Source organism: Oncorhynchus clarkii, chromosome 17 (genome assembly GCF_045791955.1).
Source record: "Oncorhynchus clarkii lewisi isolate Uvic-CL-2024 chromosome 17, UVic_Ocla_1.0, whole genome shotgun sequence".
Taxonomy (NCBI): Eukaryota; Metazoa; Chordata; class Actinopteri; order Salmoniformes; family Salmonidae; genus Oncorhynchus; species Oncorhynchus clarkii.
Genome location: NC_092163.1, coordinates 31,707,322 through 31,733,030, shown reverse-complemented (window position 1 = coordinate 31,733,030; position 25,709 = coordinate 31,707,322). Strand labels below are relative to the sequence as shown.

The 25,709-nt window shown below is 41.4% G+C and overlaps 1 protein-coding gene and 1 long non-coding RNA gene across 2 annotated transcripts; both read right to left on the bottom strand.

Moving 5' to 3' along the window:
- Nucleotides 1–864: 864 nt before the first annotated feature.
- Nucleotides 865–11,410, bottom strand: LOC139370698 (14-3-3 protein beta/alpha-1-like). The gene is made up of 6 exons (XM_071110336.1): nucleotides 11,250–11,410; nucleotides 5,416–5,716; nucleotides 4,960–5,083; nucleotides 4,400–4,563; nucleotides 2,780–2,875; nucleotides 865–2,637 (listed from the first exon to the last, which is right to left on the bottom strand). The coding sequence occupies exons 2-6, from the start codon at nucleotides 5,707–5,709 to the stop codon at nucleotides 2,581–2,583; spliced, it is 735 nt and encodes a 244-aa protein (XP_070966437.1). The 5' UTR covers nucleotides 5,710–5,716; nucleotides 11,250–11,410; the 3' UTR covers nucleotides 865–2,580.
- A 10,840-nt stretch (nucleotides 11,411–22,250) lies between these two features.
- Nucleotides 22,251–24,976, bottom strand: LOC139369707 (uncharacterized). The gene is made up of 3 exons (XR_011627059.1): nucleotides 24,824–24,976; nucleotides 24,251–24,325; nucleotides 22,251–22,820 (listed from the first exon to the last, which is right to left on the bottom strand). It is a non-coding gene; the product is annotated as an uncharacterized lncRNA (long non-coding RNA).
- Between the last annotated feature and the right edge of the window lie 733 nt (nucleotides 24,977–25,709).

The following is a 25,709-nucleotide window of genomic DNA, read 5'->3' as shown; positions in this document are numbered from 1 at the left end:
GACCATGAAGCTCCTGAAGAACAGCTCTTGAGCTGATGTTGCTTCCAGAGGCAGTTTGTAACTCGGTTGTGTGTTGCAACAGAGTACAGATGATTTGTACGCACTACGCGCTTCAGCACAAGGCCTACCACTTTGCAGCTGAGCCATTGTTGCTCCTAGACGTTTCCACTTCACAATAACCAGTACTTACAGTTGACCAGAGCAGCTCTAGAAAGGCAGAAATTTGACGAACTGACCAGTTGGAAAGGTGGCATCCTATGACGGTGCTACGTTCAAAGTCACTGAGCTCTTCAGTAAGGCCATTCTACTGCCAATGTTTGTGTATGGAGATTGCATGACTGTGGTCGATTTTATACACCTGTCACCAAAGGGTGTGGCTAAGCTAGCCGAATCCACTCATTTCAAGGGGTGTTCAAATACTTTTGTATATATAGTGTAATGCCCTGATGCTTCATTTCAATTTTTATGGTGTGTGTAATAGTATATTTAAGCAATAATGCCCGAGGAGGTGTGACCGTGGTATTTCGCCCATATACCACAAACCCCTGAGGTGCCTTATTGCTATTATAAACTCGTTACCAACCTATTTAGAGAAGTAAAAATAAATGTCATACCAGTGGTCAGTTTAAAATATTCAAGAGCCCTTTAGTAGACATGAACAAATAAAAATAGGACGCCCGAGGAAAAGATTAAGCCTTCTTTCTGAGGTGGAATGCAATTTCTGTCAAATAAGTAGCCAATGTTTTAATTGGACATTAAATAACATTTTAGTTGGACATTAAATTTGAGGGTTTTCAACTGGTGTTTTAGGCAGCAACTCCGTCAGAGACACAAACCAGTGGGTATAAAAACAAAACAGGAACATTTGGAACTGATAAAACTTTTATTTCACTTTAAATTGTCTTTTACATTTCCTGATAACATGTAAGGTGAAACTAGAACTGTTTTAAAAGACATACACAAATTTTGTTTTACGTCAATAACCAGTTTTTTTTGTTTGTTTGTATTTTTTTTAATGCTAGTCTAAAATGTCACAACCACGTGCGCACTAAGCAATAAAACCGTCACAGAAGCAAACTTTAGGCAGAATACCGGTCAGTAAAAATAAAGCAATTGGAGATACCAGATATACAGACAGGCTCGGTTCCACATTCACTACTGCATTTATTTTTTATATATATCAAGCGTAGAATAACTGCCATTTGCTCAGCTAAAAGGGGAGATTTTTCTTCAGTGCATGAAACATGGTCTTCAGCAAGACCGACTGAGACAGATCAATTCGACACCTAAGTGGAATGTTATGATGATGACAAGGTATTGTGACACTGAGTGAATTCAGCTACCTCTTAAGGGTCCTTGCACTACTCCAGAATCTAACCCGTCCACTGACCGCATTCCACTATTATATGGTCTCCTCTGGAGATACACAAAACAAAAGCATCAATGCCATCTCTGACTATGATAGACAACCTCCTTACACAACTTACATTAGGGGACTTGCTTACACACTCGTCGTGGGCAAAAGCATACATTCGCTTAGATATCATTTCATGAAGGAAACTGGTCAGTTTTGTACTGTCAGCATAAGGCTATCAAGATAGGCTTGAATAACCAAGACGTCAAAGTTCAACGCAAACGGCTTTAAGGTGTTTCTTTGCAAGCAGGTTAACATTTACATTTAGGACAGATTTATATTTACCGCAAACGTTTACAATTTACAGTTGAGCCAAAGAGTGAGTCATTATTACACAAAGCAAAAAGTAACATTTAAGAACAAACCAGGATCATTGTACTGATTTCAAACAGCACCTTGATGACAGCTGTTCAGGAGAATGGTCCAGGTTTGTTCAAGAAAGGTATATTGTCTTAATGTTAGGTTCTGATGGAATGTTATATTTTTTCTTGTTTTTAACTGGACAGATGTGGAATGGCAAAACCTACAGTAGGGTCCCTTTTATTCATTTTAATTCCATATGCAAAATAAACAAACAATACACAGCAATACGCATGTTAGTCAGTGTCACAATAGAGCCCGTTATACCATTCTGTATGAGGTCACAGCAGAATTGCACTGCTACTCAAACCATACAGTCCTAAATTTTATCATCCAGAATGTGATTATGTGGAGAATAACTAAGCATCACAGTGTTTGTTGAAAATAAAACCGACAGTTTAATACATTTTCTGAGTCAAACCAGCAAATCGCAAGTACACTAGGAAAGCAAAAAAATGGATACTATAAATGCATAAACTTGCTAGGTGAAAGAACACATATTTTTTTAAATGTTTGGAGGGAATCAAAAGGAAGGGAGGTGGAGGAGAGAATGGCCATGCCACTCAACTGGGCAATTTTATAATTGTTTTCTCTCCTCACAAAACAAGACTCGGCTTGTTAACAACTGAGTGTTACCCTGTTGCCTTTGAGCATATCGGAGAAAGGGCACAACTGGTAGGTCAGGTACAATTCATGCTGTTCGTCATACAGAAAGGAAGAGGCTGGATGGAGCGGGAATGTACGGGCTGTATATGTGTAAGAGAAGAGAAAGGGTGTGGGTGGATTAACAGTGATGTGCAACGCCTTTAGTTCTCCCCTTCACCGGCATCCCCCTCATCACCCTGGTTTTCTGATGTCCACAGCTGCAGAGGGGGAGAAAAACAAATCCAACCATTGAGTTCATTGGATTCAGACACTTGAGGTTTTCAGTTCCAAGAGTATCAAACTATTATGCATTTGAATGGCATTACATCGACAAGGCGTGTATTGGCAGTAAGCACTTACAGTGAGGTTGTCCCTTAGTAGCTGCATGATCAGGGTGCTGTCTTTGTAAGAGTCCTCGTTCAAGGTGTCAAGCTCGGCGATTGCTTCGTCGAAAGCCTAGAGGGTAAACAGGTATATGGAAGGGCGTAAAAAATATTTTCTGAAAGACCCAGAATACAAAAACCTACAATGCCTCAAACATATTTTAAATGTATTACCACTAAAAAGGGCTTACCAACTAACAAATCTTGGCATACCAGATGACAAAGCACCATCCATTAAAGTCTATTTTTGATTCAATATCTGGCAAATGCCAACAGCACGAGCACCGGTGTTAAAGAGCAGGTTTCTGTCACGTACACTACATGACCAAAAGTATGTGGATACCTGGTCATTGAACATCTAATTTCAAAATCATTGGCATTAATATGGAGTTGCTCCCCCCCTTGCTGCCAAAACAGCCTCCACTCTTCTAGGAAGGCTAGATGTTGGAACGTCGCTGAGCATTAGTGAGGTCGTGCACTGATGTTGGGCAATTAGGCCGGGCTCAAGGTGTTCGGTGAGGTTGAGGTCAGGGCTCTGTGCAAGTTCTTCAACACCGATCTCGACAAACCATTTCTGTATGGACCTCGATTTGTTCACGGGGGCTTTATGCTGAAACAAGGAAAGGGCCTTCCCCAAACTGTTGCCACAACATTGGAAGCACAGAATCGTCTAGAATGTCCATGTATGCTGTAGCATTAAGATTTTCCTTCACTGGAACTAAGGGGCTTAGCCCGAACCATGAAAAACAACCCTAGACCATTATTCCACCTCCACCAAACTTCACAGTTGGCACTATTCATTTGGGCAGGTAGCGTTTTCCTGGCATCCGCCAACGCCAGGTTTGTCCGTCAGACTGCCAGATGGTGACGCGTGATTCCTCACTGCAGAGAACACGTTTTCACTGCTCCATAGTCCAACGGTGTCGAGCTTTACACCACTCCAGCCAACGCTTGGCATTGTGCATGGTGATCTTAGGCTTGTGTGTGGCTGCTCAGCCATGGAAACCCATTTCATGAAGCTCCTGGCGAACAGTTATTTTGCTGATGTTGCTTCCAGAGGCAGTTTGGAACTCAGTAGTGAGTGTTGCAACCGAGGACAGACAATTTTTACCCTCTACGCGCTTCAGCGGTCCCATTCTGTGTGCTTCTTTGTCCTACCACTTCGCGGCTGAGCCACTGTTGCTCCTAGAAGTTTCCACTTCACAATAACAGCACTTGCAGTTGACCGGGGCAGCTCTAGGGCAGAAATTTGACAAACTGACTTGTTGGAAAGGTTGCATCCTATGACGGTGCCACGTTGAAAGATACTAAGCTCTTCAGTAAGGCCATTCTACTGCCAATGTTTGTCTATGGGGATTGCATGGCTGTATGCTCAATTTTATACATCTGTCAGCAACTGGTGTGGATGAAATAGCAGAATCCACTCATTTGAAGGGGTGTCCACATACTTTTGTATCTATAGTGTAGCTGAGCAGGAGGGGCGTGTTTGTGTTCTGTATTGATTCGGTTAGGCCAGACTCATGCTGATCACACAGGCGCTGCTGTGTGATGGAGGAACGTGTGTTTGTGCGAGAGATAGTGTATAGCGGTGCCCCACCGCCTTCGCCAAACTGCAGGCCTGCTCGGGGGAGTTGAGGATCTCATAGTAGAAGACAGAAAAGTTGAGAGCGAGCCCCAGCCTGATGGGGTGTGTCGGCTGCATGTCCTTCTTGCTGATGTCAAATGCCTCCTGGTAGGCCTGCTGGGAGTTCTCCACTGTGGCTGTGACAGAGAGGGAGAAGAGGTCCAATTAATTAACGGTATCATGCTTTTGTTGAAGTGAATTCATGTTTCATTTCACAGCCCATCTCCTGTATAATGGAGAGCGTTGAGCCAGTAAACGAAAGGTTGTTAGATCGAATCCCCGAGCTGACAAGGTAAAAATCTGTCGTTCTGTCCCTGAACAAGGGACACCCACCGTAATTGTAAATATGAATTTGTTCTCAAATGACTTGCTTAGTTGAATAAAGGTTAAATAAAATAAATACATGTACTATGAGGACATCAAATTGGAGGTTTTGCTTATTTCCATGAAAATCAGAGGTTGAAGAAAAGTGGCTGATTAACAAATATGGGTGACTCAGAAGCTTCCCCATTGAACAGAGATGATCAACTTACTCTTCTTTGATTCTCCAGACGCCACCTCAGACAGATATCTGTAGTAGTCCCCTTTCATTTTAAGGTAGAACACCTTGCTTTCTGCCTGAGTCGCATTGGCGATGAGGTAATTGTCGAGGAGTGCCTAAAACAGAAAAAAAGAGGGGTTGGTTGGGTGTCAGTCAACTCAAGTCCGCCCTTTCAACACAGGACCAAACAAAAGATTCATCCAAAATATATTATGCTTTGTAACCTGTCTTTGGCATCAAATCCATTCCAACTCACAATCAGAATGCCTAATGAAAAATGCCTGTTGAGTATAGGGCATTCCCAAATTGTCTGGACTCTAAATGAACCGGACTATAAATTAACTTAAATAAAGCCCCAGTGTTACACCCATCCCTATAACATCACGGGACACTTCATTTAAGAGCGAGGGGGGCCCATATGGAGTAGCAAGCGGCCGCGCTCTCTCACCAGCACGTCCTTGCAGATGTCCTGCAGCTCGGCCTCAATCTTCTCGCGGTACTCGCGTGCCATCTGCTGCTTCTTCTCGTTGCCCTCGGTCTTCTGCTCGATGCTGGAGATGACGCGCCAGGAGGAGCGGCGCGCCCCCACCACGTTCTTGTAGGCCACCGACAGCAGGTTGCGCTCCTCGTTGGAGAGCTCGCCGCCCTGCTCCGTCACCGCCTTCATGGCCGCCGCCATGTCGTCATAGCGCTCGGCCTGCTCGGCCAGCTTAGCCTTCTGTACCAGGTCGTTCTTGTCCATGTCGAGGCTGCGAAAGGGCACAGAGTTGTGGTCATAGTCAAAAGCAAGCAACATTGAAAATTGAGAAAACATCGTCAATTCGGTCAATTGACAATTAAATAAACTTGAATAAACTTGCCTTTCAATGCTTTTTAATTTCAGTTTACTTCCCGATTGAATTAAAATGAAATTGACATCAACCCCGGAACAACTCTCTGGACATGCTATCGGGTTGTCTATATATCAGACATGAGGCCCTCCCCTAACAGAGTATGTACTAATATTTGGCCTAATTACTGATTATTCAATAGGCTATGTATTAAAACAGATTAATACAATCAGAACATCATATGTCAACATGAAAAACCTTTCAGATACCACTCAGGAGTGAGTAGTTCTGATTTCATAGTTCTGATGTTTTCACTATTATTCTACAATGTAGAAAATAGTAAAAATATAAGAAAAACCCTTGAATGAGTAGGTGTGTCCAAACTTTTGACCGGGAGTATACATGACCAAATTACATGTTTTTGCTCATCCATTTAACACACACCCATGTACTTTCACAAAAAAAAGGCACATTATATAACTTTGTATTGAGACATTGTGTGTTGTCAAATATAAGATTATTTTTAAGGAGGAAAGCCTCCACTGCTGGTCCTCGAGTGACATAGTGCAAATGTGACGAAGTAGAGAATTCGAAATGCATATAAAACCTTGTATAATTAAGTGTACACATCTACTTAATTTCCGGTATACTCATTGTAGTGATGAACATTTCCGTACTACGCCTATCATATAGCCTGTGTTTTGGTCTGAGTGACTCCAAGATGCTCCTTTCATATTATTAATTTACTAAGTGTTGCCTGCTCTTCAATTCACAATATAACTACAATTAGTGTAGGTCTAATAAATACTTGAAGTTTAGGCTACACTAAAGTTCCATATGCAATAGGTTATAGCAAGGAGGACACCATATGGTGTGAATGCGTGCAACGTTCAACCTATAGTAGGCTAGGCTATATCAACACCATTTTTGGATACGATACGCTAGCCAAGCTAAAAACACATCCGTGACAATGAAGAGAGCTCTATTGTTAGGCTATAGGCTAAGGCCAGTCAGTCAATAGCTTGTGTTGCAGGAAAGCATGATCAGATTGTGTGTATTTTACTACATCGGCTTCATTCGTTTTTTAAGCCAGGTTTCACTTCAGTGAATTCTTGGAGTAGCTGCGCCCTCTACTGGACACTTGGTGAACCTAGCCTGACCAGCCAATTTACCAGGGCCTAAAATAAACACCCCGCTACCTGCCAAATGCGGGTAGATTTTGGCGTTGGCGGGTTAAATGTCTATTTCACCAGCCACGTTGGCGGGTGGTCAGGGCTCCACAGTGCGAGTATTTCACTCGCATTTGTGAATAGAAATAGTCAAGTATGATCAATCACACTTATCTGCAGTAGCTGTTTTCAAAATATTTCTGCCGTTTTGTTTCATAGCTGGTAAATTAATTGCACAAAGTCAAAAAACTACAAATCCTATATAGCCTATTCCACCTCGCTCTGCAACACTGCCTGGCTAGGGGCTGCGCGCACGTGAAGAACAGTGAAAGATTCATTTATTTTTTTAGAAGTGCTGCACACAGGCATAAAAGTAGGTCTAAAACAAACATCTACTGAAGTGAGACTTTGTCCTTGTGTTTCTTGGCTATTTACATTGTTTTGTTCACATGCTAGGTTGTTTTTCTATGTTTGAGCTTTAAATGCTAGGGAAGAAAAGACAACGCTTCTTCTACTAGTCAAGACAATCTCACAGGCACAAACATGACTTGAGTCGCACTACCACGGTAACCTCACCCATTTATTGTCTAGTCTGTGATATTTTGGTTAAAGAACACATCACAAAAAATGAAAAACAATAACCCACATTGCTTCTTACAAAGCATGCTCATCTGTTCGTTTGTGTTTTCTTGGTGAAATTTGTGTGAAAAAACATGTTGGCCAGTAAAAAAATCTGAGAGGCTGGTAGATTTTTAAAAATCTACCTGTCACAGTCGCTGGTGTACCAAAATGTAAATGTTATGCCCTGCCATTTACACGTGACAAGGACGGCTAGATTATTATTATAAAAACGTTGTAGGCATAACCCACTCGTAGGCAAGTATACACATCCATGCAGCCTCATATGCTAAGACATTATTAGGCCCTAGCAGTGTGTTTGTGAAAAAGGCTGACGAAATCGTAAATGTATCTTGCAGATGCTAAACTCTTTCAACTGTCGATCAAGTCCCATTGGGGATCTAGGCAGTTTTAGGCCATAATCTGAAGACCATCTTTAAAACAAGGGTTTTCCAAACTCAGTCCCCGTGTGCACATGTAGGTTTTTGCCCCAGCACTACACAACTGATTAAAATAACCAACTCATCATTAAGCTTTGATTATTTGAATCAGCGGTGTAGTGCTAGAACAAAAACCTACATGTGTCCCCAAGGAGGAATTTGGGAAACCCTGTAACAAATAACCATTATAGGAAATGAACCTTATCACTTCATTTAAATTTCAGGTGAAACACAGCTCTAGACTTACACCTAGAGCAAGGAATGTTTCTAATTCCCTAGACACCAATAGAAAATAACATGAAATGGTCCCAGTACTCAGTGAAAACGCCGCAGGGGATCTTAGCTAAAGGTCGACTGATCTCAAGAGGTCGACCGATTTTCAAATGTTCATAACAATTGGAAATCGGTGGTTTTGGACACCGATTTGGCCGTTTTTTTTGGTTCACCTTTATTTAACTAGGCAAGTCAGTTAAGAACATTCTTATTTTCAATGACGGCCAAGGAACAGTGGGTTAACTGCCTCGTTCAGGGGCAGAACGACAGATTTTTACCTTGTCAGCTCGGGGGATTCAATCTTGCAACCTTACAGTTGACTAGTCCAACGCTCTAACCACCTGATTACATTGCACGCCACGAGGAGCCTGCCTGTTACGCGAATGCAGTAGAAGCCAAGGTAAGTTGCTAGCTAGCATTAAACTGATCTTATAAAAAACGATCAATCATAATCACTAGTTAACTACACATGGTTGATGATATTACTAGTTTATCTAGCGTGTCCTGCGTTGCACATAATCGATGCGGTGCGTATCGTTGCTCCAATGTGTACCTAACCATAAACATCAATGCCTTTCTTAAAATCAATACACAGAAGTATATATTTTGAAACCTGCAAATTTAGCTAAAAGAAATCCAGGTTAGCAGACAATATTAACCAGGTGAAATTGTGTCACTTCTCTTGCGTTCATTGCAGGCAGAGTCAGTGTATATGCAACAGTTTGGGCCACCTAATTTGCCAGAATTTGACGTAATTATGACATAACATTGAAGGTTGTGCAATGTAACAGGAATATTTAGACTTATGGATGCCACCCGTTAGATAAAATACGGAATGGTTCCGTATTTCGCTGAAAGAATAAACGTCTTGTTTTCGAGATGATAGTTAACAGATTCGACCATGTTAATGACCTAAGGCTCGTATTTCTGTGTGAGCAGTCTGACTGAGCGGTAGGCAGCAGCAGGCTCGTAAGTATCCATTCAAACAGCACTTTCGTGCATTTTGCCAGCAGCCCTTTGCTGTGCTTCAAGCATTGCACTGTTTATGACTTCAAGCCTATCAACACCCAAGATTCAGCAGGTGTAACCGATGTGAAATGGCTAGCTAGTTAGCGGGGGCGGCAGGGTAGCCTAGTGGTTAGAGCGTTGGACTAGTAACCGGAAGGTTGTGAGTTCAAACCCCCGAGCTGACAAGGTACAAATCTGTCGTTCTGCCCCTGAACAGGCAGTTAACCCACTGTTCCCAGGCCGTCATTGAAAATAAGAATTTGTTCTTAACTGACTTGCCTGGTTAAATAAAGGTAAAATAAAAAAAAAATAAAAAAAAATAGTGTTTCAAACGTCACTCGCTCTGAGACTTGGAGTAGTTATTCCCCTTGCTCTGCATGAGTAACACTGCTTCGAGGGTGGCTGTTGTCGTTGTGTTCCTGGTTCGAGCCCAGGTAGGGGCGAGGAGAGGGGCGGAAGCTATACTGTTACACTGGCAATACTAAAGTGCCTATAAGAACATCCAATAGTCAAAGGTTAATGAAATACAAACGGTATAGAGAGAAATAGTCCTATAATTCCTATAATAACTACAACCTAAAACTTCTTACATTGGAATATTGAAGACTCATGTTAAAAGGAACCACCAGCTTTCATATGTTCTCATGTTCTGAGCAAGGAACTTAAACGTTAGCTTTCTTACATGGCACATATTGCACTTTCACTTTCCTCTCCAACACTTTGTTTTTGCATTATTTAAACCAAATTGAACACGTTTCATTATTTATTTGAGGTTAAATTTATTTTATTGATGTATTATATTATGTTAAAATAAGTTTTCATTCAGTATTGTTGTAATTATCATTATTACAAATAAATAAATAGTCCGATTAATCAGCATCAGCTTTTTTTGGTCCTCCAATAATTGGTATCGGTATCTGCGTTGAAAAATCATAACCGGTCGACCTCTAATCTTAGCTATATTGTTTTACCCATATAATTAATAGGAACTATTGTTTAACCAATGTATTATTATGGCCATGTTAACTACACGCTTATTATGGCCGCTAAGTCAATTTTGACTCTGATTTGTCACCTGCGTTAAGTTTATTTACAATGCCTGGAATACTATGACAGTATGGTATCCTAAAATACCAAGGCCAAACGTCTTAATTGCCACTGTATTAGTTATTATCGCTATTAAAACAGATAACATGACAACCTGCTATTCTTTAATCACGGATTTAACAATGGAACGTCCATTGCGGAAATACTGCAGCATTGCCCTATAAGATCCGTAGGCAACCTCATTGCTAAGGCGCTAGCTAGCGTGCTATATTCCTGTCCATTGAAGATGTTGGTAGTTGGCTAGCTACGCCCTCTGTCGCATTCCCTTGCGGAATTTTAAGATGGAGTGATACCGTTAGCAAACCAAGTAACGTTAGCTAGCGTAATTGAATGCTACCAATGAGTTGGATTTACTAAATGTCATTTTAATTCGTTATAAGCACCAGTTTTATTTCATTGTTCACGAATCGCAAAGGCCTGTGTATTGCAGTCCAGTCACTTGTAAAATTTGCTGGAGATAGCGTCAAGTTAGCATTAGCTTGCTAGCGCTGGTAAGATATCTTGATTTCACGACGACCAGGATGTGAACGTTAGCCTGGCAAAATGTGTTTTTCAGTCTCTATACACATTTCATTATGGAACTATTTTTGATTCATATATTCAATGGCAGATCTCCCCTATTGGCTTACAATAATCTAAATCCTGGCTAGTTTGTGAGCTCTAGTTCGCCATTCAATCACACGTCTCGGCCTAAGTCATTGTACCCAGCCCCAAACCACAATAGGCACCTTCCGCCATAGATAGCGATTTGAGCCATTGTTGGGTCATTATGGTGCCAAAATGCTCTACCTTACCCTTGAAATAATACTAGAATCGACTTTATGCAAGTAAACTTACATTTAGAATGTATTTTGAATCTTGCTTTTTTTCTCTGAACGATGGGAGTATCAAGCTGTCCTCGGTTCGCTGCTCGGGATATTCAGGGCAGTACCACTTCCGCCTGCGCTGACACTTCCACTTCCGTTTCCTCTAAACCCCACCCTCCCCCGCCAGTATCTATGGTAACAGCACTCCGGGGTTTTCAGAGCGTTGTACAGGGTCGTTAACGTCATAAAGACTACGGGAACCACCATAGAATGACGTAAGTGGTCACCATAGTTACTGCAGTAAGAGGGCGAAGCCAAACATGTCTTTTAACCTTTGTTTAACTAGACAAGTCAGTTAAGAACAAATTCTTATTTACAATGACGGCCTACACAAGAGGGATAACTGGGCCCAAAATCGTTCGTTTTTTTGGCTCACCAAGCGAGTAGTTTTTGTTTGGAGGTCAATAGTAGTGTCACATTTTGCAATAAAAAAATGTATGTCTTATTTGCTACGTGTGGCATACTTGATATAAAGTTTCGTAACGATTAAGGTAGCTACGAGGCAACTGAGAAAAAAACACTTTGTATCAGACTTGTGCCTGATCGTCACTTACCACGAACACAAAGTCATAAATCCCGCCCATTTCTACAATCTCCCTTCTAAAATATGATTTTAAACCTAACACGAACCTTAACCTACACTGCTAACCTTATCCTAACTTTTACATTAAAAACCCAAAAGCACGTTGTTGTCATTCATTTTTCGATAGCCAATTTTGACTTTGTGGCTGTGATAACTAGGAAACCGTTGTGCCTGTTGTCCACACAGAATATTGGCTATGATGGTCCCTCCCACCTGATCTTGCCTCCTCCCGAATTCCATTTTTGAAGACATTTATTTTCACTGTGTGGAGTATCTGGTCAATACAATAGATAATCTGTGGTTACCGTCTCCAAGAGACAGTTGACAGTCAGATGTTATGCTGCATTCATATCATGTGGGAAATTTGCTGCGTTTACATCATGTCGGAAACTCGTACCTCAGAGTTCAAATGATTGTATATTATTTACATTTTATTGGTTTAACTTTTTTTTATTTCACCTTTATTTAACCACAACTGCGAACTGGCCAAGATAAAGCAAAGCAGTGCGACACAAACAACAACACAGAGTTACACATGGAATAAACAAACGTACAGTCAATAACACAATTGAAAAAATCTATATACAGTGTTTGCAAATAAGGTAAGATTAGGGAGGTAAGGTAATAAATAGGCCGTAGTGGCGAAGTAATTACAATTTAGCAATTAACACAGGAGTGATAGATGTGCAGAAGATGAATGTGCAAGTAGAGATACTGGGATGCAAAGGAGCAAGAAAACAATATGGGGATGAGATAGTTGGATGGGCTATGTACAGGTGCAATGATCGGTAAGCTGCTCTGACAACTGATGCGTAAAGTTTGTGAGAGAGATATGAGTCTCCAGCTTTAGTGATTTTTGAAATTCGTTCCAGTCATTGGCAGCAGAGAACTGGAAGGAAAGGCGGCCAAAGCGCATGCTACGGGGTGGGTGCTGCTATGGTGACCAGTGAGCTGAGATAAGGCGGGGCTTTACCTAGCAAAGACTTATAGATGACCTGGAGCCAGTGGGTTTGGCAATGAATATGAAGCGAGGGCCAGCCAACGAGAGCATACAGGTCGCAGTGGTGGGTAGTATATACAAAACGGATGGCACTGTGATAGACTGCATCCAATTTTCTGAGTAGAGTGTTGGAGGCTAATTTGTAAATGACATCGCCGATTTCAAGGATCGGTAGGATAGTCAGTTTTACGAGGGTATGTTTGGCACCATAAGTGAAGGATGCTTTGTTGCGAAATAGGAAGCCGATTCTAGATTTAATTCTGGATTGGAGATGCTTAATGTGAGTCTGGAAGGAGAGTTTACTGTTTGGGGGCCTCCCATCCAAATCACTAAAGAGTTGATCCGAGAGAAGATTATGTGAATAATATATACATGTAAATGTTGTCCAACCAATCAAGTCGATGAAGATATTAATAAAGGGGAAAAAAATGTGAGGAAATCACTACCGAAATTATATAATCTCCTGTGCTACACTCTAGTGCTACACACGCAACGAACACTCTGGATCAAGGCTCTCTCTGTGCTAGTCTCCCTTCCGGGATGGCTACAAAGCCCTCCCCCACCCTTCTTTCGGTAAATCAAAGCCACTCTTCCCCACCTACAGGCAGAAACTTATGCAGGAAGTACCCCTGTTAAGGACTGTTCAACATTCGTCTGACCAATCGAAATCTATGCTTCAAAATTGTTTTGATCATGCGGACTGTGAAATGTTCCAGGTCGCCTCTGAGAATAGTATCGACATATACACTGACTCGGTGACTGGGTTCATCAGGAAGTGCATAGAGGATGTTGTTCCTACTGTGATGATTAGAACTTATCCAACACCAAACCGCCAACGTGGGACCCCGCTGCTCTCAAGGATCAATCCATTTTTTATAGTTTTATATGTTGCGTTTATTTTTTTGTGTGTATACAGTGCATTCGGAAAGTATTCAGACCCCTTGACTTTTTCCACATTTTGTTACGTTACAACCTTATTCTAAAATTGATTAAATAGTTTTTTCCCCCTTACCAATCTACACACAATACCCCATAATGACAAAGCAAAAACAGGACTTTTTTTGTTTGTTGCTAATTTATTAACATTTTAAAACTGAAATATTGCATTAACGTAAGTATTCAGACTCTTTACTCAGAACTTTGTTAAAGCACCTTTGGCAGTGATTGCAGCCTCACGCCTTCTTGGGTATGACACTACAAGCTTGGCATACCTGTATTTGGGGAGTTTCTCCCATTCTTCTCTGCAGATCCTCTCAAGCTCTGTCAGGTTGGATGGGAAGCATCACTACACAGCTTTTTTCAGGTCTCTCCAGAGATGTTTGATCGGGTTCAAGTCCGGGCTCTGGCTGGGCCACTGAAGGACATTCAGAGACTTGTCCCTAAGCCACTCCTGCGTTGTCTTGGCTGTGTGCTTAGGGTTGTTGTCCTGTTGGTAGGTGAATCTTCAACCCAGTCTGAGGTCCTGAGCGCTGTTGAGCAGGTTTTCATCAAGGCTCTCTCTGTACTTTGCTCCGTTCACTTTTCCCTCGATCCTGACTAAGTCTCCCAGCCGCTGAAAAACATCCCCACAGCATGATGCTGCCACCACCATGCTTCACCGTAGGGATGGTGCCAGGTCTCATCCAGACGTGACGCTTGGCATTCAGGCCAAAGAGTTCAATCTTGGTTTCATCAGACCAGAGAATCTTGTTTCTCATAGTCAGAGTCCTTTAGGTGCCTTTTGGCAAACTTCAAGCGGGCTGTCATATGCCTTTTACTGAGGAGTGGCTTCTGTCTGGCCATTCTACCATAAAAGCCTGATTGGTGGAGTGCTGCAGATATGGTTGTCCTTCTGGAAGGTTCTCCCATTTCCACAGAGGAACTCTGGAGCTCTGTCAGAGTGACCATTGGGTCCTTGGTCACGTCCCTGACCAAGGCCCTTCTGTTCAACGTTCGTCTGACCAATCTAAATTTATGCTTCAAGATTGTTTTGATTATGCGGACTGTGAAATGTTCCAGGTCGCCTCTGAGAATAGTGGTTTCGTCAGTTTGGCCGGGTGGCCAGCTCTAAGAAGAGTCTTGGTGGTTCCAAACTTTTTCCATTTAAGAATGATGGAGGCCATTGCGTTCTTGGAGACCTTCAATGCTGCAGACATTCCCTTCTTGGGGCTCCACAGACAATTCTTTCGACCTCATGGCTTGGTTTTTGCTCTGAAATGCACTGTCAACTGTGGGACCTTATGCAGACCTTTCCAAATCATGTCCAATCAATTGAATTTACCACAGACTCTAATCAAGTTGTAGAAACATCTCAAGGATGATCAAAAGAAACTAGATGCACCTGAGCTCAATTTCGAGTCTCATAGCAAAGGGTCTGAATACTTATGTAAATGAGTTATTTCTGTTTTTGCACCGGTGCACAAATACATGCTTTACAGAGTTCAAGTAACAGACATCTCAACATCAACTGTTCAGAGGGGACTGCGTGAATCAGGCCTTCATGGTCAAATTGCTTCAAAGAAACCACTACTAAAGGACAACAATAATAAGAAGAGACTTGCTTGGGCCAAGAAACACAAGCAATGGACATTAGACTGGTGGAAATCTGTCCTTTGGTCTGATGAGTCCAAATTTGAGATTTTTGTTTTCAACTGCCGTGTCTTTGTGGGATGCAGAGTAGGTGAACTGATAATCTTCGCATGTGTAGTTTCCACCGTGAAGCATGGAGGAGGAGGTGTGATGGTGCTTTGCTGGTGACACTGTCAGGGATTAATTTAGAATTCAAAGCACACTTAACCAGCATGGCTACCACAGCATTCTGCAGCGATATACGCCATCCCATCTGGTTTGCGCTTAGTGGGACTATCATTTGTTTTTCAACAGGACAATGACGCAACACACCTCCAGACTGTGTAAGGGCTATTTGACCAATAATGTGTGACATGGTGAGGTTGGACCCAGGTGCAAGAGAAGAGACCAGACAAGGAATGGGCGGTTAAGGATAAGCACAATACTTTACTGAGAAACGGTAATGGAAGGATCACAGTAACTGGGAAAACAACAAACACCAAGTGTCGAAAACTCACTCAGGAGACAAATGCACACGGCACATAATTCAAGATTCAGCAAAGGACAACAGAAAACACACCTCTTTTAAAAGGGAAATCATAATGAGTCTCTAGGACTGTCTCTGCCACTCTCTGGTGACAGGTGGAACCATGACAGAAGGAGAGTGAAGTTGGCTCCCCTGCCTGTTCGGGGGGTGCTCGGCGGTCGTCGTCACCGTCCTACTAGCCGCCACGATCCCTTTTTCGTTTGTCTGTTTGTCTTATTAGTTTCACCTGTGTTCTGTTGTATGGCTTAATGAGCTTCAATTGGCCTAGCGTCGTCCGGGTTAGGGAGGGCTTTGTTGGTAGGGATGTCCTTGTCTCATCGCGCACCAGCGACTCCTGTGGCGGGCCGGGCGCAGTGCGCGCTAACCAAGGTTGCCAGGTACACAGTGTTTCCTCCGGCACATTGGTGCGGCTGGCTTCCGGGTTGGATGCGCGCTGTGTTAAGAAGCAGTGCGGCTAGGTTGGGTTGTGAATCGGAGGACGCATGACTTTCAACCTTCGTCTCTCCCGAGCCCGTACGGGAGTTGTAGCGATGAGACAAGATAGTAGCTACTACAACAATTCGATAACACGAAATTGGGGAGTTAAAGGGGTAAAAAAAATGAAAATAAAATAAGCTTATTAAACAGCATATCAAGAAGCTGATTAAACAGCACACCTTTTGCTGGAGACAATAAAAAGCCACTCTAAAATGCACAATGCCACAGATGTCTCAAGTTTTGAGGGAGCCTGCAATTGACATGCTGACTGCAGGAATGTCCACCAGAGGTGTTGCTAGAGAATTTAATGTTAATTTCTTTACCATAAGCTGCAACCAACGTCATTTTCAATAATTTGGCAGGACGTACAACCGGCCTCACAACCGCAGACCACATGTAACCACGCCAGTCCAGGACCTCCACATCCGGCTTGTTCACCTACGAGATCATCTGAGACCAGCCACTCGGACATCTGATGAAACTGTGGGTTTGCACAACCTAACCATTTCTGCACAAACTGTCAGAAACCATCTCAGGGAAGCTTATCTGCGTTCTCGACTGCAGTCAGACTTGACCTGACTGTAGTTCGGCGATGTAACTGACTTCAGTGGGCAAAAGCTCACCTTCGATGGCCGCTGGCACGCTGGAGAAGTGTGCTCTTCACTGTACCGGGCAGATGATAAGCCTCAAGTCTTGGGTACAAATGTTTTATACCAGTTTATGCAATGGACTCGTATCAATGACCTACAAGTGGTTCCCACTAGATGGCTAAGCTTCAAAGTCAAAATTGGCTATATTGTAAAAATGTATGAAAACAAAAATGAGCTTTTTGGTCTTAATTTAAGGCTAGGGTTAGGCATAAGGTTAGCAGTCTGGTTAAAGGGACACTTCAGGGATGCAACACTACTTAGCATTGGCTCGCAAAACTACCTCTAACTTCCTTCATACTGGGCACAGAGACATGCAGTTTTTATTCACAAGTTCATGTGACTCAGGGGAAGTAGATAAATGGCCTCATTGCCAAAATCCCGAAGTATCCCTTTTAACGATAAGACAACCCCTATAATGGTGCACTTGACTGTGGTGCTGTGATGCTATGAAACAGCCAGCAGGGTGTACTAGAGGCTATGGTATTTTATTTCTTTCATGATTAACCTTAGCCTGCCTTGCCAAATTCTGCTAATAAGATCATCTTCAACATGATAATTTTTACATTTTGATATTGTATCAATTGATATACAATTGGGGGCATTATGAGCGCAATGTCAAGTGTTAAGATAGGCAAAATGAAGGGTTATAAATCGAATACCAAAAATGTTAGAACAGTTTATTTACACATTGATCTGTTGTATGGTTTGCATCAACTGCAGAACGAATCGACGTCTTCAAAAATCCGTTGAAAGAGTGATTAGTCTTACATATTCACATTTCCACTGAACTGTTTGTTGATATAAAGGCCTTTTTCTTGCAACAGTAAATATATTAAACAAGTAACACATTTCTCTATGACCTTGCTTCAAATTATTTACCATTATTTAAATAGGTAATCAATACATAATGTAATAACTTTACAGTGGCCTAAAAAATGTACTATTGGCAATCAATTGAGTGTCCTTCACAATATTGTAATTTTGCAGAGCGATTTGACAGACATAAGTTCGACCGGGGTCAGCCCCAATTAATGCCCATCAAGATAGGACAGTCATTAAACAAAAAACTGTCTCATTAGACCTCTATATTGAGTTTGAGGTCTTTCAATTGAATTATCTTCTACTTTTTTCTTCAGTAAAGGAAGTTTCAAGTTGAGATGGGGACAGCTATCTGTATGGCCTCTTTAGCGGGCTTGGTACACAGCCACCGCCTCACCCACCTTGGAATGCAGATCTCTGGGGACTCATGTGGAGCAGCTCGTAGTTGTCTAACTCCAGAAGTATGCCTGTCATCTTCCCAGCCAGACTGAGGAGCGTGATCTGGGTGAGAGATGCTCACCTCGGGAAATGGGGAACAAAACAAACCATCACAAAGTACTTTACACTGGAGGATTGCAAAATTCCAATATGAGGCTAATAAAGTGAACTGAACAGAAGGATGCCAAACTCACCAAGCATCTGCTTCTGTTCCTGAGGACAAGCAGTTGCCAGCATGGAGGCCATCAGAGGCTCCTGGCCATTGGACATGGACAGCAGGCTGCTGCAGGGGGGCCTATGGCAGGGCAATCATATGATACAATGGGTTCTGTACACTGCCTGGGCACCTGTAACGTTACTTGTACAATGCTGAGGACTAGATATTCACGATTAAAGATGTGATTATAGCCAGTTATATCACTAATGCATTTTTCCAACTACAGACTGTAAATGTTATGGGATCATTTAGGTAATGAGGGGCTGCATCACCAGATATACGCACCCCTCCGTTGAGACAAAGCCGAAGCCCTTGCTGCGGCCACCCTCTGTCATCATCACCATTGCACTCGTGATCGTTCCAAAACGGGGAAAACTCCTTGCGAAGACGCTCATCATCCCAGTGATCGTCCTGCTTCATCTGCTCAAACTTGTGTATCGGCTCTGTCTGGCGCTCTCCTTTCTTCTGGGCGGCCCACACTGACCCGTCTTCCATCCAGCTCCTCCCCATTCATTTTAGCCACAGCCTGAAGAGGTCAGATACACTCCATTGAGACACTGGACTCCCAGATACTGAAATCTATTCCATATCTAGACAGTGACAATAATGTATGGCATTACTCACCTTCTGTGATGATCATTGGATCACCTGATTAATTTTGCATCAATGCAATTTCATCTTTATTGACTAGCTTAGTATCAGTCTCAATTGCGCTGCCCGTGCATTCACAGATGCCATAATGGGAGATACAACGTTGCGATCTCAATACACCTTTATGCGACAACAATGGGTTTGGGTTTTTTGGGACATCAAATCATTCAACGGAAGGTGGATGTGGATGTGCTCCGGAATAGAGAGGAATATAATAATTCTGAAGGAGTATGGAAAGAACCAAAATGTACAAATGCAATAGACAGTCAAATCAAAGTTGTGGTAGGCCTACATCCACAATGCTTTATCACTGAAAGGGTATCAAGGCCGCACAAAAATGTCTTGATACTGCATTGACACTAACCTGTAAGTTGATTGCTGTTTTCAGTTTTTGCAGTCTTAACTTGTTAACGACATTAGAGTGTTAATGAAGCTCTTCAGCTTTCATGAAAACACTGTTAAATTTCATGGGAGGACTGTTATAGTCAAGAGAGTGGGAATGACAGCAATTATAAACGATCATTAAACAGCAGCAAACATTTCCCTCTAATCTTATCAATCTATATTTCGACAAAGGATGTTGAATTACCATCACTCCATTTTGTTTGATGTTATTTTGTTTTCATATGCACTAATATGACCGATACTTACAGTTTTAGCAGCCTTTTAAGCATTCTAGTACAGTTAAATAGTTAACACACACACACGGACGCAGTGGTCTAAGGCACTGCATCTCAGTGCTAGAGGCGTCACTACAGTCCCTGGCTCAAATCCAGGCTGTGATTGGGCGACCCACAATTGGCCCTGCGCGGTCCGAGTCCCTGGTCTTTGTGGTTGAATCTGTGTTTGAAAATCACTGCTTGACGGATGGGTCTAACAGATAAAGTGCCTTCGGAAAGTATTCAGACCCCTTGACTTTTTCCCCAAAAATATACGTTACAGCCATATTATAAAATTGATTAAAAAATAAATAAATATAAATAACTCTATTTGACGTGTCAAATAACACGACATCTGCTATAGCAAGGTGTCATCATCGAAAATAACCCTAATTTATAAAACAGCTCTTATTTGATTAATGGTGGTCGGACCACAATAGTGGACTTTGCGGTTAGCCTTCAAAATAAAAGTATGGCATAATTCTACAATTTGTATTAATTTGCATTACTGTCAATTACATAATTTTTAGTTTGAAGGCAAACTGCAAGTTCCACTATATTGCCTAATCCTTAATGTGGCTAGCTTCACAACGCTAGCCTCACTAGCCAAATGAAGCTAGCTGGCTGCTTATAACGTTAGCTTTGAGCAACAGGGCAATTGCTATTTATTTTCACGAACTGAAGTTCAATTTCAATAGGCGAACAACAAGTGGCAACCTAGCTAATACTAACAAGGACTCCTAAATCATTGCTAAGAATAATGAAAATGACTGCAGGTTCTACTGGTCATTGTCTTCAGGCTGGTTGTGTTGGTGCTAGCTAGGTACCAAGCTGAAGCTAGCTACCCCAGAAGTTGCGGTCGAACAAATTATGCTTTATTACCAACATGGTATTGTAAACACATTGTTCGTGGCTGGTGTTTGCTTGTTTGCAGACTTTTTTGTACAACTTTGACAGTGCTACTGTATCTTTTTTGACATGCAAAGACCCAAACGGCGTTCCATAGTATGTATGTCGTGAAGCTAATAGCAGTGACGCTATTACTGCGTAACTCCGGTAGGGCAACATCTAAAAAATAACACACTTGGTAGTGTGTACCGGTGCTCGACCAGTCGGCGAAAGCCAACATCACCCACGACAGAGAACAGTTGATTGTCAAGGGCAATGAATTCCATTATCTTGGCTGTAATGGATTTCGCCTTTGAGTTGTCTCGCTGAAATTTTGTTACTCTTTCAAATGACTGCTCAATCCACACTGCAGACATTGTGGGCTAGTTTAGGAATGTTGCGTGATGTTATTACGTCATGTATCCACGTTCTATAGGTATGCACGTCAGCTTTGACACCGGTTTTGTACATCGGGGCGTTAAACTAGACATTGGCCGATACCGATGTTGCCATTTTTAGCTAATATCAGCAGATTCCGATATGTTCACCGATATATTGTGCATCCCTATTTGATAAAGTACCCTTTATTGAAGAAAACGTGATTCATCTTGCACTCGAGATTATCGCCACAATACAGAAAACATTTTCCATTGAGAAGTGATAGTCTCTGTACAATCAATCGGCCCTTGTGAAATTTCTGGAGACATCGTTTGACAAAGTTAAGGCACTATTTTGTTTACTTAGCAGTCTGCGGAAACAAAGCAATAAACATTGTGGATCCAACCAGGTTTGAGTGATGCTGATTGGTTTATATATCGACTTTACTTTTGGTGGCTGCTGTTTGAAAGAGATGTTGCCTCTCGCGAGTACATTTTTTAAAGAGTGTAGGTTACCATGAATGGCTTTTGCACAATGTTGATGGCTGTTACATATGGGCACTTGTTCATCCTGCTTAAACCTCATGGTTACTATGTTTAGTACCTAATAGTGTCCCTTGAAGCAGAATTTTCATTACTTTTAAATAACATGAAATTCTTGTGAAATGTTTGTTGTAAATCTTGTATAGTATTTGTGTCTTTTCGTGTGAATGTTGCTGTTAGTGCTTTCAGAAAGTATTCACACACCTTGATTATTTTCACATTTTGTTGTGTTACAGCCTGCATTTAAAATGGATAAAATTGCGATTTTGTGTCACTGGCTTATACACAATACCCCATAAAATGTCAAAGTGGAATTATGTTTTTACTAATTATTTAAAAATGAAAAGCTGAAATGTCTTGAGTCAATTAGTATTCAACCCCTTTGTTATGGCAAGCCTAAATACGCTCAGGGGTAAAAATGTGGGTAACAAGTTACATAATAAGTTGTAGGGACTAACAATATTGTGTAATATGATTTTTGAATGACTACCTCATCTCTGTACCCCACACCTACATGTACAGTGCCTTCTGAAAGTATTCAGTCCCCTTGACTTTTTCCACATTTTGTTACATTACAGCCTTATTCTAAAATGAAAATAGTTTTTTTTCCCACTCAATCTACAAACAATACTCCCTAATGATAAAGCAAAACAGGGTTTTAGAAATGTTTGCTAATTTAAAATAAAACCTGAACTATCACATAAGTATTCAGACCCTTTATTCAGTACTTTGTGGAAGCACCTTTGGCAGCGACTACAGCCTTGAGTCTTCTTGGGTATGACTCTACAAGCTTGGCACACCTGTATTCGGGGAGTTTCTCCCATTCTTCTCTGCAGATCCTCTCAAGCTCCGTCAGGTTGGATGGGGAGCGTTGCTGCACAACTAGTTTCAGGTCTCTCCAGAGAAGTTTGAAGTTTGGTTCAAGTCCAGGTTCTGGCTGGGTCACTCAAGGACATTCAGAGACTTGTCCCGAAGGCACCCCTGCGTTGTCTTGGCTGTGTGCTTAGGTTCGTTGTCCTGTTGGTAGGTGAACCTTCGACCCAGTCTGAGGTCCTGAACGCTCTGGAGCAGGTTTTCATCAAGGATCTCTGTACTTTGCTCCGTTCATCTTTGCCTCGATCCTGACTTGTCTCCCAGTCACTGCCGCTGAAAAACATCCTCATAGCCTGATGCTGCCAGGTTTCTCCAGACACTTGACACTCAGGCCAAGGAGTTCAGGCGTGTGCGCTAGTGTATTGGAGGATGCATGACTTTCAACCTTTGTCTCTCCGTACAGGAGTTGTAGCGATGAGACAAGATAGTAGCTACTAAACAATTGGATACCACGAAATTGGGGAGAAAACAGGGTAAAATTCAAAAAATAATTGGGGTAATCTAGTTCCTGATTATATAATTGATTAAGTGGCCCTTTCCCTGTAGAATGTTGACAGCAGTATAGATCCCATTGTATTGCTAAGATGCTCAAACTTAACTTAATAGCTATACTCACCGACACAGGACAAACTTTAAACCTCATGCTGGCCTTGACCAAACTGGTGAATTGCCCCTATAGCTGCACTTCTCCACATGGCCAGACTTATAGTGGTCTTCTCCCCTTTTAATGCTCATCCTTGAAAAATGCCATAAAGTCTGAAATAGATATCAAAGTAGACATACTGTACAAACAATTATCTAAACTTAAGTGATAAGAAAAAAATTCAATTGAACTACTGCTCTGCTAACTGACTAGCTAAAGTGTAGTCAGTGGCTAGCTAAGACAGAAAGGGGATGGAAGAAGTTCCAACACTATTCAATTCATTTCAATACAGCACATGGATTCATCAGGGATTGGGCAAAGGTCTTTAATCACGCTGGTGAACGGTAACTTTGTCAGCTAGAGATGAAAGGCAGAAGCTTCCTGCAGGAAATTGTAGTCTTGCTGAGGTCTTCTCTGTTCCTAATTAGCATTTCACATTTTTTTAAGTAAATTGAGGTGAATATATTGATAAACCCCACCTTGTCCGAGAGAGAATTACACGTTTATCAAAACATCATGACACATACTGAGTTTGAAGTGTTTCTAAACTTCAGAGCTGGTGTAAGGAGGGCAAGGAGGCCTACAAACCTGGCTCCGTTACACCACCTCTGTCAAGAGGAATGGGCCAAAATTCACCCAACTTATTGTGGGAAGCTTGTGGAAGGCTACCCGAAACGTTTGACCCAAGTTAAACAATTTAAAGGCAATGCTACCAAATACTAATTGAGTGTATGTAAACTTATGACTTACTGGGAATGTGATGAAAGAAATAAAAGCTGAAATCATTCTCTCCACTATTATTCTGACATTTCACATTCTTAAAATGAAGTGGTGATCCTAACTGACCAAGCACTATTGAGCACATCTGCAGCAATTACGGAATATGAAACATGGGTTATACATATTCATAAGTTATCAGTCTTTTCTTGCAGTTTTTTTTCCTCTAGTAAAACAAGTTGTTTTTGTTCAACCAATGCTTCAATAAAATACATATAGGCCTATGTGTTTTCTTGCTTTGTTTTCATCCAGTACAACTGTTAAGGAGTGTACGTTAGCATACAAAAGCTGTCCTCATTCTTCAGCTCCAAAGATGTCCAGCTCCAGTTATGATATTGGCAAATAATGTTTGTGGTTTCTGAAAGTACAGAATAAAGAGTAATTAATAGTCAGTAGAATAAAACATCAGGATATAACAATAATACAATATTACAAAGAAGTGACATAACACTGCTATAAAAATAATAATTTTCATTGACAAAATCACACATGAGTTATATAACAGTAAGAAACAGTAACTGTTGTGCTCCACAAGGGGGCAGGGCAGAACAGAGCTATGCTAAACAGGCCAAATGAAAACAAACCATGGTCCTAAGGACAGGGTAGCTTCAAAAGACAACAAGCTAATACTTCTCTGATGCAGTTAGCATTGTTTTACAGATCTAATAGAAGAATGTAGCTAGCTACATAAGCACGATTGAGTGTAACACCATAAAGGTTATGAAATGAGTAACGTTACCTTGCGTGTCCGCGGTTATAAGGAATACAGACAAATATATTATGCTCCATACAGTGAGCTACAGTAGAAACGACATAAAGACATACAGAAACAATTATAACATAATAAGGCACTTACTTTGATTGAACCTCATGCATGTCCAAAGTTATTATCATGTAGTAATGAAAACAACAATGAAGTGGAAGTGGGCACCAGCCCGGAAAATGTGAAAAACTTTGTGCAGGTCCTGTTCTAACTGGAGATGCGCAAATGTCTGCATACTTGATCTGCGGAAACAATGGGGAAGTGTTTGGGAAAGTTTATAATGGCCAAAAAATATATTGTCCGCAAAAGTCAAATGGCTTACTTTTATGTGAATTAATGAGGCAGAACACACCTCAATTCAAACTGTTCTTAGAAAATAAAACTTGTAAGAAAATAATTTGAAATAGACAAGTTAAAAAACAGCCTATAAATAAAAGCAGGCAGCGTGCCTTAAAAAAATTGCATAAAAAACTCACGCTGGGGTGACCGAGATATGAGGTTAAGAAAATGACTGTAAAAACGGTGAAATCCCCGTGGATTGATGAGGTATTGAAAAATGTTAATGTTTATGGGGATGAGGAAAAGCAATGGTAATAAGTCTGGCTGCAAACGTACTGCAAATTGAGAAATCATGTGACTAAACTGAATAAAAAGAAGAAGAAACTATACTATGAAGCAAAGATAAATGACAAAGAATGTTAGTAAAATGCTTAAATGATTTTTTTTCCACAAAAAGGTCAACTCAGCCCCATCATTCATTGAATCATTGAATTCATTACAAAACCTACTGATATTGCCAAATGTTGAATTCCGTGAGTGTGGAAGAGGTGAAAAAAATATTGTTCTCTATCAATAATCACAAGACAGCAGTATCTGACAACTTGGATGAAAAATTGCTGAGAATAATAGCTGACAATATTGCCACTTTATTTGCCATATCTTCAATTTAAGCCTACTAGAAAGTGTGTGGATATTGTGG